The following is a 16,653-nucleotide window of genomic DNA, read 5'->3' as shown; positions in this document are numbered from 1 at the left end:
ATAGAAATGTGGATTTGAATTCAGTGATGGTACAGGATGAGCAGCAAAGAAGAAGAGTGTTACCTTGTCATAATTGCGGGGTAATTGGATATTGGAAGAGATAGTGTCCGTTAAATCAAGGTAGTGTTGTGCAACAGACCAATAGTGTCAATTCATATCATAGCATGAAAGGACCTAGAGTGAGAGGTCAAAATCAGAATTTCCAGAATAATGTAAATACTATGCAGGGTTTTCAACCTTTGCAGCCGATGCAACAGATGCAAAATGTACAACCACAGGTACAACAAGCACAACAAGTACAAATGCCACAGGTACAACAACTGCAGCCACAAGTGCAGAAGGTGCCTGCACAACAAATTCACATGCCTACACAAATTCAAATGACACAGGGTCTGACAGATCAACAACAGGTGATGCTTTCGCAGGTGGTCACGAATCAGAAATCAAACTAAAATGAAAAACAGTTGATCAATTTCCTTTACACAGTGAGAATGAAATAAACCGTGAATAGCCATTGGATAGTTCAGATGAGGAGGATATTATTATGGCAGCATCATTAGAAGTGGATCAGAAAGGTCCTTATGTAAAGGTTAAAGTACATGCCACCAAAACGGGTGACTTTTGTAAATTGGCAGAGTATGACTGCCCTATTGTTTAGAAAATGTCACTACCGTGTGGTTTCTTCCTCGAGGATGGAAGTAGATGCAACATTGTTAGACGTTTCCTCCTGGGCCTGAGATTCTGATGAGGTGGAACAATGGAGCCACAGACGAGATGGAAGAGAAGAATAAATTGTTATAAATTGTGTTTAGTTAATGATGTCGTCAATGAACTTTTAGTTATCTAACAGTAGTTTTATTGGCTGAATGTGCAACACCCCATATCCTGACCATTAGTGAGCTTTGTAAAGATTAATATAACGTTCTGTCACTTATTCTTTGGGCAGACTTTACGAGATTTTCCAGAGACTTTCTAGTGATATTTCCAGAGTTAGAATTAATGGGGAATTTTTCAGTCATGTAGACTCGGGGGATTTATAGATCGTTTCTACTGATGGTGTCCCCTTACTGAAGCTAATCCTATTGTTCTTCATAGATCTTATGGGTAATGTATGAATTGTCGTATGTCTTTTGTTTTACAGGTACCAGCTGCAATTCGTGAATTAATTGCTGCATAGCATTATTTTTATTATAACATGAGTTAGTATGTTTTTTTCTAAATTTGTGTTTCTAAAACTTTTACATGAAGCCCAACATGTTAATGCTAATTAGTGGTTAGTGAGGGAGTTTATCATTACATGCTCATGATTCATATTGACGTTCTTTTGATCTATTGCTTCAAGGTTTATTATCCCGCTTGCGCAGATTCTGGTGTTATTAAGTTGTGTTATAACTCTCAAATTAATTTGTTTACTTGCTTTGATTAAACTCAGATATATAAGGCGTTCTAACCAACCATTAATGATTCTTTATGTGTATCATTTGTGTTTGAGAATTATTTTCGTGACTTTAGCATTGTTAATATAGGGCCTGCCTTGATTAATTATGAGGCTGCAAAGAAAAGTGCCACACAAACCATCCAATGGTGAGAGACAGGCGAACTCCAAGCCCTTCACTGTACACAACAGAGTCTCGAACGCGAGACGCATGCATTAGCGCAAGCACTCGCAGGTTCGACCCCAAGAAGTGAACAAATTCGATTTTTTCACTTCACTGTTTTTAGTGACATTACAGACAACTCAAGTTTTGCTAATCTGACGCCACTCAGAATACCACCTAAATTCTATATGTTTTATCCAGACAAACTATTAGGATGGACTTTATAAAGTACATTTTAAAATGATTTTTTTTATGGTTGACAAAAAAACACACCCAGAGCTAAATAAATGATATTTCTTCCGTTTAAACATATTATTAGATATGATGTAGCCGAAAAAGCAAAGACAACAGTCTCGAAATACATAAAATTTAAAACACACAAGCAAATTGACAATTAAATGATAAAAGCAACAACTAGATGTACCAAAATGCTATGAGTTTTTACTGAAGACATCCTTATTGAAGGCAAACATGTGAAAAGTTCAGTGTTTTAAGTGCTACATCAATCTTTGAGGTTTTTTTTAAATTGTGACTTCGCGGGCAAGTGGTCTGTGCCAAGGGTTTGCTCCCTTACTGAAATTGGTATATAAGTATTTTATTATCTGAAATGTTCTGCAGCATGTCACTACCACCTAACCAGACTGAGCTCCTCTGAAGAGTTTTGATGAAACAAAACATGATGCTGGGAAAGTCCATAGTGAAAAGTGTACTATTTAAATGTAGGGATATTGCTGTATTGAAATTGGTCAGCATTTTTAATAAAAATGAAAGATGCTAAATTACTTGTACCTTAATCTTGAGAATCCTTACGGTAAGCAGGCATACAAATGTGAAAAGTTCTGTAATGCTCTGTTAGAACTATACAACAATCTGCGTTTGCATACAGAAAATGAAACCAATATCAATTTGCAATTGAGACACCCAGACATTCCCACCTCATTCAGTGGCGGAGCGCAAAATGATAGGGCCATCTGCAGAATGAGGTAAAGGGCCCCTGACATGACCATATGTTACAGATATTCAAAGGCCTTGACCCAAAAGAAGTGCCCTCAATGGTGGAAGTACCTCAGAACCGCAGGGGCGTGCATTACAATTCTGATTTTTGTAATCTAGAAAAGCAGCAAAAGGGAGTGCACATTCCATTAAAATGCTACCTGTAATCAAACAGAGATTCCCGTAAGTCGAAAAAGCCCAAAAAAGTTATGTAATGTTTGTAAATGTAGGTCTGGCGTTAGCCAAGACCTTTGGATGTTAATAAATAAACATCTCTATAAATACAAAATAATGGCATTTCAGTCAGCCGTACTCTGTGATGTCATTCACATTTTGCTTCGACCCATCACAGCATACAACATGGGGTACAATGTCAGCCCACTTCAGCCATTAGCTGAGCTCACTGTGCGTGAATGAATTCTACTCTTGCACAATGTGTACAACCAAAAACAGTCCTCTTCAGTTCCGTGAACTACAGTGCTAATATCAGCTTTTTTACTTTAAAACTTCTTGTTTCCCTTTGTAATTTTTATTAAAGTCCTCCAATTCACCATCCTCAGCCAATGGTCCCTCACTGCCACTTTCAGAGCACCAAATACTGCCCAGACATATCTGCTGTCTTACAAAGACTAATATTCTATTGAACATGCACTTAACACAATGGAAGAATGGCAGTAGAATATTGTATGTAACTGAGATGATGTCCTACAAATGCTATCCCTGATCGACTACGCTTATGAAATAAGCTTGATCTGATGCACATTGTGGCAATACCTTCTCGCTGTATATTTGACATGTACTGAGTAATGTGAAATATGTTAAGTGTTCTATTTTCACGTATATTTATGTAACTGTCTTAATAAGAAAGTTGCATATACATGCCATATGTAGTCTGCCTCCTATTTCTAATTTCCATCTCTTTAATTTCATTTGTTATTGTTACTTTACTTCCCTTTCATGTAGAATTAGTCTGTATATTCAATCACTTCTCAGTGTTCTTTTCCTTACAATGCGGTTTTCATGTCCCTCTTGGTCTGATTCTCACTTTCAACCATGACTTCTATTTTTAGTGCGTTCAGGTTTCCATGCATCAGGATTCTTTAAGAGATAGTGATGAGGCGCACTGGTTCTTCCGTGCCGAATTGCAGGGGCGGGTCCTCCATTAGGGCGGAGGAGCGCCCCCACCCTTTGCCCCTCTCCTCCCTGCCCCCACCCTGCCAGCAGCAGCAGTCCAGACAAGTAGTTTCCAACTTAATCGCAGGATACACTTTCTCAAACTACTCAGTCGCGGTTCACAGGTGTAACGGGGCAGGGCGGCACGCAGGAGGGATGCGGGAGCACGGGAGAATAATAAAATATATTTTTTTTAAATAACACTTACCTCCTCCGTCATGCCACGACGCTCCTCTCCCTCGTTGTCACCACCGGCACAAGCTCCCAGCCTGCCCTGCGCCAATCCTGACGCTGCTGGGCTGGAGACAGTCTATTGCACATGTGCGTTTGGCCGGCCCAAGATGGCGGACCAAACACACACATGCGTTCTAAGGGGACTGCACTGTGCACTCCCCTCACTGCTCGTGACCCCCAATGCCCAGCCCCTTTTGCGGGGGCGACACTCCTTCACCCTAGCGGAGGAGCCGCCACTGCAACTACTTACAATAATAGTGGGTGAATTCTTTAAACCTCTGTGAGTAATGACTGCACGATATACTGTTAACATGACATTTATCTGAAACACACATTTTTATTTAACTACTATTTTTTCTATACACAGGCATCATAAAGTCCTACTAAGTCAGTAATTACTTTGCGCTTTAGTCAGGTACCATTCATCCTCCCTTTTTCTTGGCCCTCAACTTTTAAGCTTTTTTCACTTAGGTGGCACATATATTATGCCGGCCCTCATGAGACCTTAATATCGGGCACAAGATCAAGTGCTAACAACACACAGACCGCATTGACCATGCATATTCTGTCACATCGACCTAAATGACGTAGGCCAAAAGCACTATATTACTAATGGACTCAAGCTGTGTGTCTGAATATATACATACTCACTATTTGTGCTGTAAATATTATTTTCCTTTTGTGTAAGACCACGAGATACAAAGCAAGCTTTAACGTTTCTTGTCAGCACTAAGCGTCTTTCATAGTATGAATGTTCTCAGATTCTCATGAGGTTTCGAAAATAAAGGCGTTTTTAACACATTTGGAACATTTCCTTCTTTACCTCAATTGTTCTGAGAAATTGACTTATTGATTAATCATTTACTTAAACCTTAATAACTGAGCCCATGTGAACCATTGCTCTTTGAATATAGAGCTATAGCCAAGTTCACTCTAGCAGAATGGGTGGATTTTGCGTATGCTGTAAATGTTCTGTTGTGGAGTCCGGAGTCAGGGTAGTTTGACCTAGCCCTTCCCCAATATGTGTGCCTAACAGAATCACATATGCACTTCTTCCCTGAATTATGTGTATGGTGTGCCTTTACTACATGCAAACTTAATTATTTAAAGAATGTTCAAAAAGGTCACAACCTGTTATACATTTTAATTACGATCTGTGGAATTCAGACTTTCACAGACACATTTGACTTGTTTGAAATCATTCAGGTCAACCTACACAAAATATGGCATGACACCTCTTTCTGTCACTGGTATTTAGTGAAAGGAAATAATATTTTGGCAATGTTCTGTGAGCATCACAATGCATCCCATCCACAAATGACAAGCAAACAAAATCGGGCAGCCACAAATGAGGGTGAGCAAGACCTACTAATGCAGCCATGAAATGCTTGACTTATACTAAATCACCTTGGTCTATGCTATTTACCGTCTGCTGTTTCGTGAACTGGTGCACGGATAGTCCGCAGAAATAATGATGCATGTAGCTAAAATGATCTGTGTCACGTTAAAGAACGTGTGTTGATGGCTGTGTAACCTGGCTGAGGAGGCTGATGGGGTGTGAAAATATCCTTAACCCTTTTGGTAATTCACATAAAGAAAAAAACGTTTTAGATAAATCAGTGTCAAAAGAAGCATGTTACAGTCTCTTAACGAAACTCGGGATGATTCACCCTTGCGTTCACCTTCTGCTTCAAGTAATCCATTAAAGTCAAAAACACCTATGTCAGACAAACGAATACACACCACAGCCACTACCCTTTTAAAACTCTCTGCAACCCCAACAATCATAATGTACAAATTTAAACCATCTAGTGCATTTTAAGCGCAGTTCGTTTGTGGGTTTATTTGAGACTAGCAATGAGATTCAGATCATTACATTGAGCTTGACACAATTTTAGACTGACTGTTAAATTGTTCAAGGAACTGAAGAAAGATAACACAAATATGGTGCAAATTCAGTCAACCTCCTCATTACTAAACATAAATGATATCAAAAATGTTTTTTCAAACAGTGACCCTCCCTGCCCTCCCCCCTTGACCCCCCCACCTAGCGCCTTAAGACCCTCACGGGTGAGTAGCAAGCTCTATCATTTTTTTGATTGATTGATTGATAGCACTTTAAATGTTCAAATGCAGTCTGCGCTGATTTAAATCTGCATCTCTTACACGCTTAATACTAGACCACATAACTCTGAATATACATAGGGATTTAAAGAAATTATTTCTAACAAACATGGATTAAGTTTGAGGATAGTAACCTTGTGGAAAATATTGAAAATTTTAAAGCAGATGACACATCTATTCTAATACCAGTATTCATGGAGGAATGGCTTTGGTTTCTTCTTTTTAAATAGGGTCACTCTACCCAGTTATCTCAGTTCGGTCCGTGTACCCACGCAACCCAACAAAGAGTCGGAACCACCACAGCAAAGCATACATTCTGCAAGACAAGCTCGAAGACACAATAAAATGGTAACTAGAGGGCAGAAGTTCCACAAACTCACTCCAAAAGTGGATCAGGAACAGAAAAGGGGAACCAACTAGGCCGAATCAAGGAGACAAGGACATTATGGGCACTTACAGGCACACATGAATCTGGGTTCTACTATGAATCTAGGAACCTCCACAGAAAGATGCGAAAACACCTAGAGATTCAAAATACCTCGAAACAGTCCAAAGAAACAACATACAACCACAATAAATCAGACCAAGACACAGAGACCGACATTATCAGTTCACAAGGAAGTCACAACATTGGCAATCCCACACAGAAATACTAAATATCACAAAACACAAACACGGGAAGGTGTGGGGTCCAAAGTGCACTGACCAAAGTTGACAAGAGTGCAGAAGAACAGTAATCAAAAACGTCATGAAGTCCATTGCTACTAGGCAGCAGACAAGGCGGAACTCATGCATACCACAGAGGAGCCAGAACAATAACACCACATCCCCTCTGGGAGGAAGTTCTGAGAAAAACAACAAATTGGGAAGACACCCACTATTCAGAAGCCCAAATTAAAGGATGCATCCATGAAGTGGTTGAGAGGCTGTACGGCTGAGAAAATACACTGTCAGTACAAGCCTTGATACCCACAAGATAGACAAACATGTCAAACCCAGGAGACCTGTTAGAACAGAGGCAGACAAATTGAGACCGGAAGTCCTGTAGGTTTCACAACCAGCAACAAAGATCCAGCACTGTCAGTTCCGCACCATGATCACGGAGCCAGGAAAGGGTAAGGCCATACCGGAGTCAACACCACACAGCTCCAATACACCCAGACAGACAGACAGACATAGAATAACATACAACGGCCCATTACATGACTCCTCCAAATGCTAAGTCCTGCAGTAGGAACTGTCAGCAACAGAGTCCACGAAGCAATGAGAGCAATCACAACCACAGCCCCAGTGCAGGGAGTTGAGAAATGTCAGCACCAAACAAGAAGCAGCACCACATGCCTCAATAAGCCCAACAAGGAGGTTTAGGTAAACAAAGAGCCAGTTGAATAAAATCACAAGTTCAATAAGTCTCAGAAAGTCAGAGAAACAGACATAAACCTCACAGAAAGAACAGGGGAAATAGCAAGAACCCGTGGCCCATATAAGGTTGAGCACTGCCACGGAACCCCCTCAATGGACAGGATAATGTCTGAAGAATTGATAACATATGGTGCAAGGAAAAACCTCAGCCAGTCTCGTAATACCCCACTAGGCAAAGAAGTCTGTAAAATACTTTCACAGTCATCTGCAATTTCATTGTGGGGAGAAAAAATGCAAACCACCACAACATGGAGGAGGAAAATCAACCTAAAACGCAGGAAGGGAAGGCTTGTACCCTCTAGACAAGTGGAAATCACACAATCCACGACCCAATCATCCAGGCTTCAAGAGACTGACACCCCTCCAGTAAAGGCTGAAATTCAACTGCACCAGAAGGATTTAGGAAACTACAACTATGGCAGCTAGAGTCACAGACGAAAACACCACCAAGTAAGATGACAGAGAATTATAGCTACTGATGGAATAAAACAAAGGCCCGGAGGTCAGAATGTCAGCGACCACAATCAGAAGGCCACAAGTGATACATATTCTAAAGGTGCCTGGCAGAAAATACAGCAGCCAAGTGGGCTTGTAGGGCCAAGACCAATACCTAGCAAAAATGTGACTCCCACAAACCACAAAAGATACAAACTCAGGGTCACATCAGTATAATAAAATTGAGGCTCTCGAATGCACTTGACATCTGGCCATCTCCATGCAACGGAAGGAGACCCAATCTGGATAGAGACTTTGTATATGAAAGTTACTGACTTTTCGATCAGGGGAAATATTTTTGAAGCACCTTTTAATATGAAGATATCCTCAAGCAACTAACAGACTATAACAACAGTGGGGATTGACCTGTTAACCTTCAGGGTGAAAATCTGAGATCTTACTCAGTAATGTTTCCAGGAATAGATCACAAGGAGCAGGCTACAATACCACTCAAAACAAGGCCAGGCAGCAGCATATTTTAAAAAGAGCCATAACAACTCCAGTGATTGAGCAGACCTTTAAGAAGTCACAGAGTTAGTGTGACAGAGGAACCTGAATCCAAGAAATTTAGGTTGAGAGTCCGAGATTTACTACCAGGTGAAGAGAGGCTCTCATGCACAATAGTTGAAACCCAGTTTGCTGCGCCCAATGCTACCAGACAGACAACAGGGAAACTACTGAGCATAACCAGCAGACTCAGGACGAAAGGGTAACGGCGTCCAACCCATAAAGAGGCGCTGCCTAAAAACCCCAATACCCGGCTTAAAGAACTGCCCACCAAAACCTGCACTACAGCAAGTACCTGTTTAGCTGAAGTAAAAGCCACACACAGATCCTGCTAAAGTGTACAAAATAGAACCGTTCCAAGGTTGATAATGATATAGTTGCCACCAAGAGCCTCTCATATAGAGAGCGGGGTAGTTCCTGTACACTGAGGGAGCAAGAGAAAAAAAAGTCTTCAGCCCTCCATGCTGTCTGGCAGTCCAGCACAATTACAGGATTACAGGAGAAGGAATAACACAGAGTGTCGAATAATTTTTAGTTGAAAAAAAAAAGAAATAAGTTCATGCAATTTTCCACTTCTTTCTTTAAATAGGAGAAAACAGGCAGGACGGACCACATTGCCTGGCAAAGACAAGAGGGACAGCACCTAAGGTCATGCTTACCATGCAAGTCGGCCATCTGTGTCTCCACATTCCAGGATGATACTGTAGTTGATGGCTCTGAGGCCCTCAGCCCCCAACACCATGCCTAGCAAGAGTCAGGGGCATGTCTCGGAGGGCGGGCCAAAACTATTCCCCCACTCCTGTCCGACCCCACTATCGGGACCTCAGAGAGAGGAAACATGCAGTTAGTCATGCACCCCCCCAGACAGTTCAGCAGACTACAGCTAAAACAAACTCACATCTTTAGGAAGTGGGTGTAAACAGGTGAAAATATTTACACTAGTCTAGGTCTTCAGATGAGAAATTGGAAACAGTGTATTGGTTTAAAAAAAAGGCAAGGAAGCGCCAGGGGTGTAGAATCAACCTCTCCAGATGCAAGAAGATCGTTACATTGACATTAGGTTAAGAAAGCACATAAGCCCAAAACTCACCAAACATTGTTTGTTACAGGCTTCAGTTCATACACTCCAACTCCTCAGCTGTGCCAGTGGCAGGAAAACCACACACCGTCTGCCAGAGCACCTCAGTTCTTACAGTCCGTACACACTGCTTCTCCAGTACTGGTACCTCGGGTGCAGCTCCATCAGTGCACCGCAGTTCACACTCTCCAAGCCCTCAACCATGCCAGTGCATGATCCCACACACACTGCCTGCCAGAGCAGAGCACCTCAGTTCTTGTAGTCAGTACACTCTGCTGCTCCAGTACTAGGACTTGGGCGCAGCTCCATCAGTGCACCTCAGTTCACAAACGCCAAGCCCTCAGCTGTACCAGGAACCCCAAACACACTGTCAGACAGAGTACCTCAGTTCTTGCAGTCAGTACACTCTGCTGCTCTAGTACTTGGACTTCGGGCACAGCTCCATCAGTGCACCTAGTTCACACACTCCAAGCCCTCAGCGTGCCAGAGCCCCCCACACACTGTCTGTCAGAGCACCTCATTTCTTACAGTCATTACACTCTGTAGGACCTCAGGCGCAGCTCTATCAGTGTACCTCGGTTACCGTGCGATGTTATTTCCTTTCATATACCGGGACCCCGCTCACATTCAATGCCATTGCAGTAACTCAATTCTAATATTCAGTCCCACTGCCCAGCCAATACTGGACCCAAAACAGCAAAACACAGCTCAGCCAGAGGACATTAAGTCTAACATCCACGCCCTCCTACTGTTCTGCAGTGACCCCTGCTATTCCATTCTCTGACTTCTGATTGAGGCCCTGGGGGTGCCAATTATTAAATCTATTCTTAGCTGCCATCTTTATTTGGGAGTGTCTGTTTCACGTATCTCACTTCATTCTTTCCTTTAATCTGTTTATTATTCATGTTTTCTTTCTCCTCACTTTTCTCTTTCCAGCTCTTAAAATCCACATATTAACAGTTTTGCTCTTTCTTTCAACTGTTTATTTCTACTCCTCTCCCTTTTTTTTTGGTTCCCTCTTCTTCCCTCTTCCTCTTGCTACCTCCTATTTCAAACTGGAAAAACGTGCTTATTTCTTTCCTTGTTTCGTTCCTCGCTTTTTTTCCATAAGGCATTCATTCTTTCACTATTTTTTTCTCTTCCCTTCAATCTTTCTTTGGTTTTTTTTATTTGCTCTTTCCTTTGACTCGGTGTGCATCCTTTCACTTTCTTTTAGAACTTTCTTCCTTCCTTCTCTGGTGTTTTTCTTATCTTTTTCTGTAAATTCACAGTTTACTATAAATCCCTCTTTTTCCCGTCTGTATGTGGGAGCCACAAGTTACTTGTCGGGACCCGAAGTGTCAAAGTGGTTTTCCCATTCTGTGTCCGTGGGAAATGTGTCAGTACATACATGCCCTGGTTCTTTCGCTACTTGTTTCTCTCACCATCTTTTTTTTTCTCTAATGTTAATTTTTCTCTTTCTTTTCACACTTCTTTTATTATTTTTTCTTCTTTATCTTTCATTCTCTAGCTAACTTCTTTTTTTTATTTTGTCACACATTTTCGCTGTTTCTTCTCTTAGTTGTGTTTTCATTTTCTTTCTTTCCCTTCTTTCTTTTATTTCTTTGCGACCTCTTCTATTTCTCCTTTTTGTCCGTTGGATTCCTTTTGCTTCTCTTTTTCTGCCCCATCCGCTTTCTCTCCTGCGGCCTAGTTATCAATGGAGCAACAGGTGCAGTAGCCCCGGGGCCCAAAGACCTATGGACCTCACTCAACTCTAATCACTGCAGGATTTTCCTACCGAAATTGCAGTCAAATATGTTCTTACTCCGGGCCCCATGACACCGTTACTACGCCACATGTCCTCCCGATCTTTACTCCCGACTCCCTCTTTCCTTTCACCCTCCAATCCATTCCAAATTATATTTTTGCTATGGTGTTTTGAGCATTACACTTTAAAGCCAAAAGTTTATTTCTGATAAAGGTTTATATGATAATTGTATATGTTTTAATATAGAGGAAGAAGGCAAATGGAAGTGCTTTATTTAAATGCTGGTCCACTGGAACTCAATAGCAGAAAAAGACGAAATCATGAAGCAGGATTGATCAATTTATGTGGCAAGAAAGGTCTGGTTATGAATTTACAATACCAATAACTCTAACTTAAGAAAATGCTAGACCTACTGCATTGCAAATGCTTGCTTTGTTCTCCCCTCCCTTATCCTCACTGTCAACCTTCTGTATCCCAGGTGCCTCATCCTCTATTTCGCTCTCTCCTGTTTTATCCTGAACACTTCCTCTAAACTGACTCTCACCATTCCGTGGCAATTTTTCTCCTCTCCCTCTCTCTCGCGGGCGTGCGCTTACCTCCTTAACCATATCTCAGCACATCCCATGTTAACTCTCCATCTCTTTTGACTGGCGCATCTGTATCGTGCCTTTCTGTCTCAGTCTTCCTCCTTCCCTCTCACTGGCATAACAAATGTATGCCCCTCCTCCTGCTGAGTGCTGCGGGAAGATCTGTGGCTGACTGTGGTGCCCCCAGCATCTCAGATGCTGCGGGTCCGACGTTACGCCCCCTGTTCTCTCTTTCTGCTGTGACCTTTCCCCCTTAACTCTGTCTTTAGTAGCGCCATTTTCAAATTCACAGAAAATACGTTTATTGCATCAGTATGCAAACAAGTCTTGCATTTACATAACATCTAAGGTTGATGGGTGCCCTAAGACATTCTCGCTCTCCCTCTCCTTGGCCCGCCCAAAGGCAGGCAAAACAAACACACTGTGTGCAGCGCTGACCAGTTTCGGCTCGCTCCAACAACCTTACCCACCAGCCAAGCGTCAATCGCCATTAAAATGTTTGGCTTCCTTGCTGTCAAACAGTAGTTGTCCTCTTTCGTGGCACCACTTTTATCAGATTTTTCCATATTAATTATGTCGGGAAAAAGGGGACGCAGGTGTGCTGTTGCCACCTCGTGCCCAGATGTTCAATATCTGATCCTGTAATTATCATGCCGAGGCCCTGCCAGCACTCAGATGATATGTTTGAGTTGGCAAATCCTCTGCCAAGATGGAGATTTAAAGACGACTTCTCACACACAGCAACCTCAGACTGACAATCCACTGCATGAAGACGCAACAACACCTTCCAGTTCAGCTGCAGCTGTTGGGCACAACAGTAGTTTTCTCTGCTTCACTGATCAGAGCACTGTCAGTTTCTCTATATGACAAGACGAGTGAATATCACATATTTACCAAACTTCCTCAGAGTTCATCAAGATTTCTACTCCAGTCACCAAGAGCAACATAGGTTCCGCCTCGTGAATAGTACCACAACAATCAAGAAAACTATTCTGTGGCAGGGTACTATGCCAGTAAACACGATACACAGCTCGAGGAGATGAGTCTTACGCAGTAGGTAGTATGACCATACACGCCGCCATTACCCCTAGCTCTTATTGGCTACTGAATATAAAAACATGAGATCACTGCGTCTGAGTTTCAAAATTACAAACACCTCCTCAAGTAGGACTTTACTGCTTCACAAGACAACTGTAGAGTGTCAAAAATACAAAGGGAGTAAATTTGTTATCCAGCTAAAGAGTATTAACAAAAGAGGCCCTGGGTCTCCAATATTCAATTACAGACCTAACATGGATATACTAGTGATTACTTGATAATGGGTTTTCTTTAAAGGGCTACAATCAAACTTGCATCCAAATGGTCAGAAATCATATTTTTTCCATTGCCCTGATAACTAAGGTATTACTTTTACAAAAAGACTACACATCTCGTAATTCAAGTACTATGCAAAGCAACATTTTAAACATAACTGTGAAACACAGCCAATAACAAATGAGTTTGCAGACTGTAAATAAATATCAACAGAAGCCTTTGAAAATAATCTACAGAAGAAAATGATGTTATTAGAATCCGCACTAAATAACTATTTGTAACGTGGAACCTAAAAACAATACTAGCTTCTGGGACAAGACAGTGTGACATCTGAATCAAGCTGTTGAGTATGGAGAAGATACAAACAAGGGCGGCACTTACTTTATCATACTTGGCAACTATTTCGGCTCGTTCCTGGGCAGCTCGGATTGCCGCATCCTGTTCTGTGCCAGAATCTGTGAATTAAAGTCAGGAATGTTCATTCGTGTTTTGATTTCAATGGAAACAAAATTCAAACAATGATTCTGAAAACCCTTACTATAGTTTCAGAAGAATTACAATTTAGCAAGCATCACACTGTCAACTCAGTTTTTCTCAACTACCAAATTCGGATTTAGCCCTCCCTGGACTCCAATGAACTCAGCGGGAGGAAGGAGGGCCTGCTGGGGAGGGAGCTAGCGAAGGAGGGGCTGCTGGGGAGGGAGCTAGCGAAGGAGGGGCTGCTGGGGAGGGAGCTAGCGAAGGAGGGGCTGCTGGGGAGGGAGCTAGCGAAGGAGGGGCTGCTGGGGAGGGAGCTAGCGAAGGAGGGCCTGCTGGGGAGGGAACTAGCGAAGGAGGGCCTGCTGGGGAGGGAGCTAGCGAAGGAGGGCCTGCTGGGGAGGGAGCTAGCGAAGGAGGGCCTGCTGGGGAGGGAGCTAGCGAAGGAGGGCCTGCTGGGGTGGGAGCTAGCGAAGGAGGGCCTGCTGGGGAGGGAGCTAGCGAAGGAGGGCCTGCTGGGGAGGGAGCTAGAGAAGGAGGGCCTGTTGGGGAGGGAGCTAGCGAAGGAGGGCCTGTTGGGGAGGGAGCTAGCGAAGGAGGCCTGTTGGGGAGGGAGCTAGCGAAGGAGGGCCTGCAGGGGAGGGAGCTCGCGAAGGAGGGCCTGCAGGGGAGGGAGCTCGCGAAGGAGGGCCTGCTGGGGAGGGAGCTCGCGAAGGAGGGCCTGCAGGGGAGGGAGCTCGCGAAGGAGGGCCTGCAGGGGAGGGAGCTAGCGAAGGAGGGCCTGCAGGGGAGGGAGCTAGCGAAGGAGGGCCTGCAAGGGAGGGAAGGGAGCTAGCGAAGGAGGGCCTGCAAGGGAGGGAGCTAGCGAAGGAGGGCCTGCAAGGGAGGGAGCTAGCGAAGGAGGGCCTGCAGGGGAGGGAGCTAGCGAAGGAGGGCCTGCAGGGGAGGGAGCTAGTGAAGGAGGGCCTACCAGGGAGGGAGCTAGCAAAGACGTGCTAACGAGGCAAAGCCCAAGACATGCTTTACACAGCTCACATTTCTCAGAAGTATGGAAATACTAGTGTCCTAGAAACACAATATATTCCATTAACTATCACAAAATACAAAAACATTGCATCAAAACAATTAAAAAATGATATTTAAACTGTGTAAAGGCTTTATCAATCAATTCCGCTCCTATGAATTATAGCAAACACACAACTGTCCTGGATGTTAATTAGAAGGGCCGGGAGATGGGAAACGCCGTGGCAGAGAGGAGAGGGGTCAAGAGTTAAGGAGGGGAGGCAGGAAGGTTAGTCCTTGCAAGCTTTCTAATCACGATTTGACATGCTGTTATCTATGTATGTATGTAAGTTTCAACTGAAACATAAGTAAACCTCGTTCTGCTGCAGTGTGAGGAGGGGTATAACTGTGAAAATTCTACAGAGCACACATAGATGATTTACTTCATTATCGGTTAAAACATACTTTTTGCTTCTATTCTACTCACAGCACCTGCCTTCCACAGTGAGGCTCTCCGCCAGAGTAGGACGTGAAAGGACAGAGAAAATGCCTCTTACTTGCCAGCCTAACCCTGGACAAACAAATGCCCCTCCCCCGACACTCAATCAAATCTGTGCTCACCACATCGGATAGCTTCCCTGAGGTCCTTCCAATGAGTTACCCCTTCTTCCCCTGAGATAATGGTCCAGTGAAAGCATAGACTATTGTAAATGCCAGCATCCGCTACATCGTGCTTCTCCTACATCTCCCTCTATTTCATCCAAAGGAAGGAAGAGTGCTACTTTCGTTCAGACCACAGGCGGGCATTCTGCTGTCACCACTAAAGGCCAACAAACCCCCAACTAAATCAGAAACATAATATGGAACATCCCTTGACCCAATCAATTAATCAAAATTCTTTATTAGCGTACCGAAGGTGAACATAAAAGCAAAATAAAAACACAATCCATGATAAATACATAAAATAATTAAGATTCATATAAAACAGTCAACATCGCTGATCCCAAGGAGCCAAAGAAGGACCTACTATGAGAGAAATCATTGTAGCATACTTTTCCTTGACTGGACGGCTAACTTCAGGAAGGATTCTTCTCGATAACAGACCTCCTCACTGATCAACAACGACAAATATTTTTGAGCCATCCTAAATTGACCCAAACTATACTTCCCTAGAAATGGGGAAATAATGTGGCTAGAAAATATCCAATAAAATTTGCAAAAAAAAGTGAAATGAAGGATAGTTTGCTCCAAAACGCCGTCACATGGGCATGTGTCCCACGTAAGGTCAATAGAGTAGCCCAAGGGGAAACAAAGGAGGTGATAAACTGCGGCTGCTCTTAAACAAAAAAGGAGTGATCTTTCGCAACTCCCCATTTTTCATGTTAGATAGGGCTCAATACCCTCAGGCTCCTTCATAGTAAGATATTTGTGCACAGTGACTTTACATCCTTTAGCCCTTCCGTTAAGGACCGTCTTGTTTCCAGAAACAGTGCTTTTACAACCCTTTTATCTGCACTAGTAGTCCGCAACGGTGAGTAAAAAAAACTTCTTGTGGGCTAAAATCTAGTAAAACTGAGGCGACATAAGCCAACAAATGAAGTGATAGACCTCTATTCTGAAGAAGGTAACCAGTAATAACTTTTCTATTTAGGCTGGCCTCAGGGTTGGCTCAGACTGGTACCCATAGTAAAATAGGTGCCAGTTTGATGCAATCTTAGAAACAGGACAAGCCTAACTCTCTGTGACAGATACAACTTGAGCTGGCAGGGGTTTGGTTCAGGACTTAACTATGCATGTGATTCTCTTCGACCTGTAAGAAGAACATTTAGAGTTGCCCCAAATCTCTGCACCAATACAGGCAATACCACACATTGAGAATTATAAACAGAAATAAGCGGG

The 16,653-nt window shown here is 43.0% G+C and overlaps 1 protein-coding gene across 1 annotated transcript in view; it reads right to left on the bottom strand.

Annotated features, from left to right (window-relative positions):
- Positions 1 to 16,653, bottom strand: part of USP6NL (USP6 N-terminal like) — a 751,219-nt gene that overhangs the window by 508,002 nt on the left and 226,564 nt on the right. The window contains exon 2 of the mRNA XM_069229194.1: positions 13,657 to 13,730. Coding sequence (XP_069085295.1) covers positions 13,657 to 13,730 — 74 coding nt within the window. The remainder of the gene's footprint in view (positions 1 to 13,656; positions 13,731 to 16,653) is intronic.

Source organism: Pleurodeles waltl, chromosome 4_1, assembly GCF_031143425.1.
Source record: "Pleurodeles waltl isolate 20211129_DDA chromosome 4_1, aPleWal1.hap1.20221129, whole genome shotgun sequence".
Taxonomy (NCBI): domain Eukaryota; kingdom Metazoa; phylum Chordata; class Amphibia; order Caudata; family Salamandridae; genus Pleurodeles; species Pleurodeles waltl.
The sequence above is the reverse complement of the archived record's forward strand: the minus strand, read 5'-3'. Positions and strand labels throughout refer to the sequence as shown.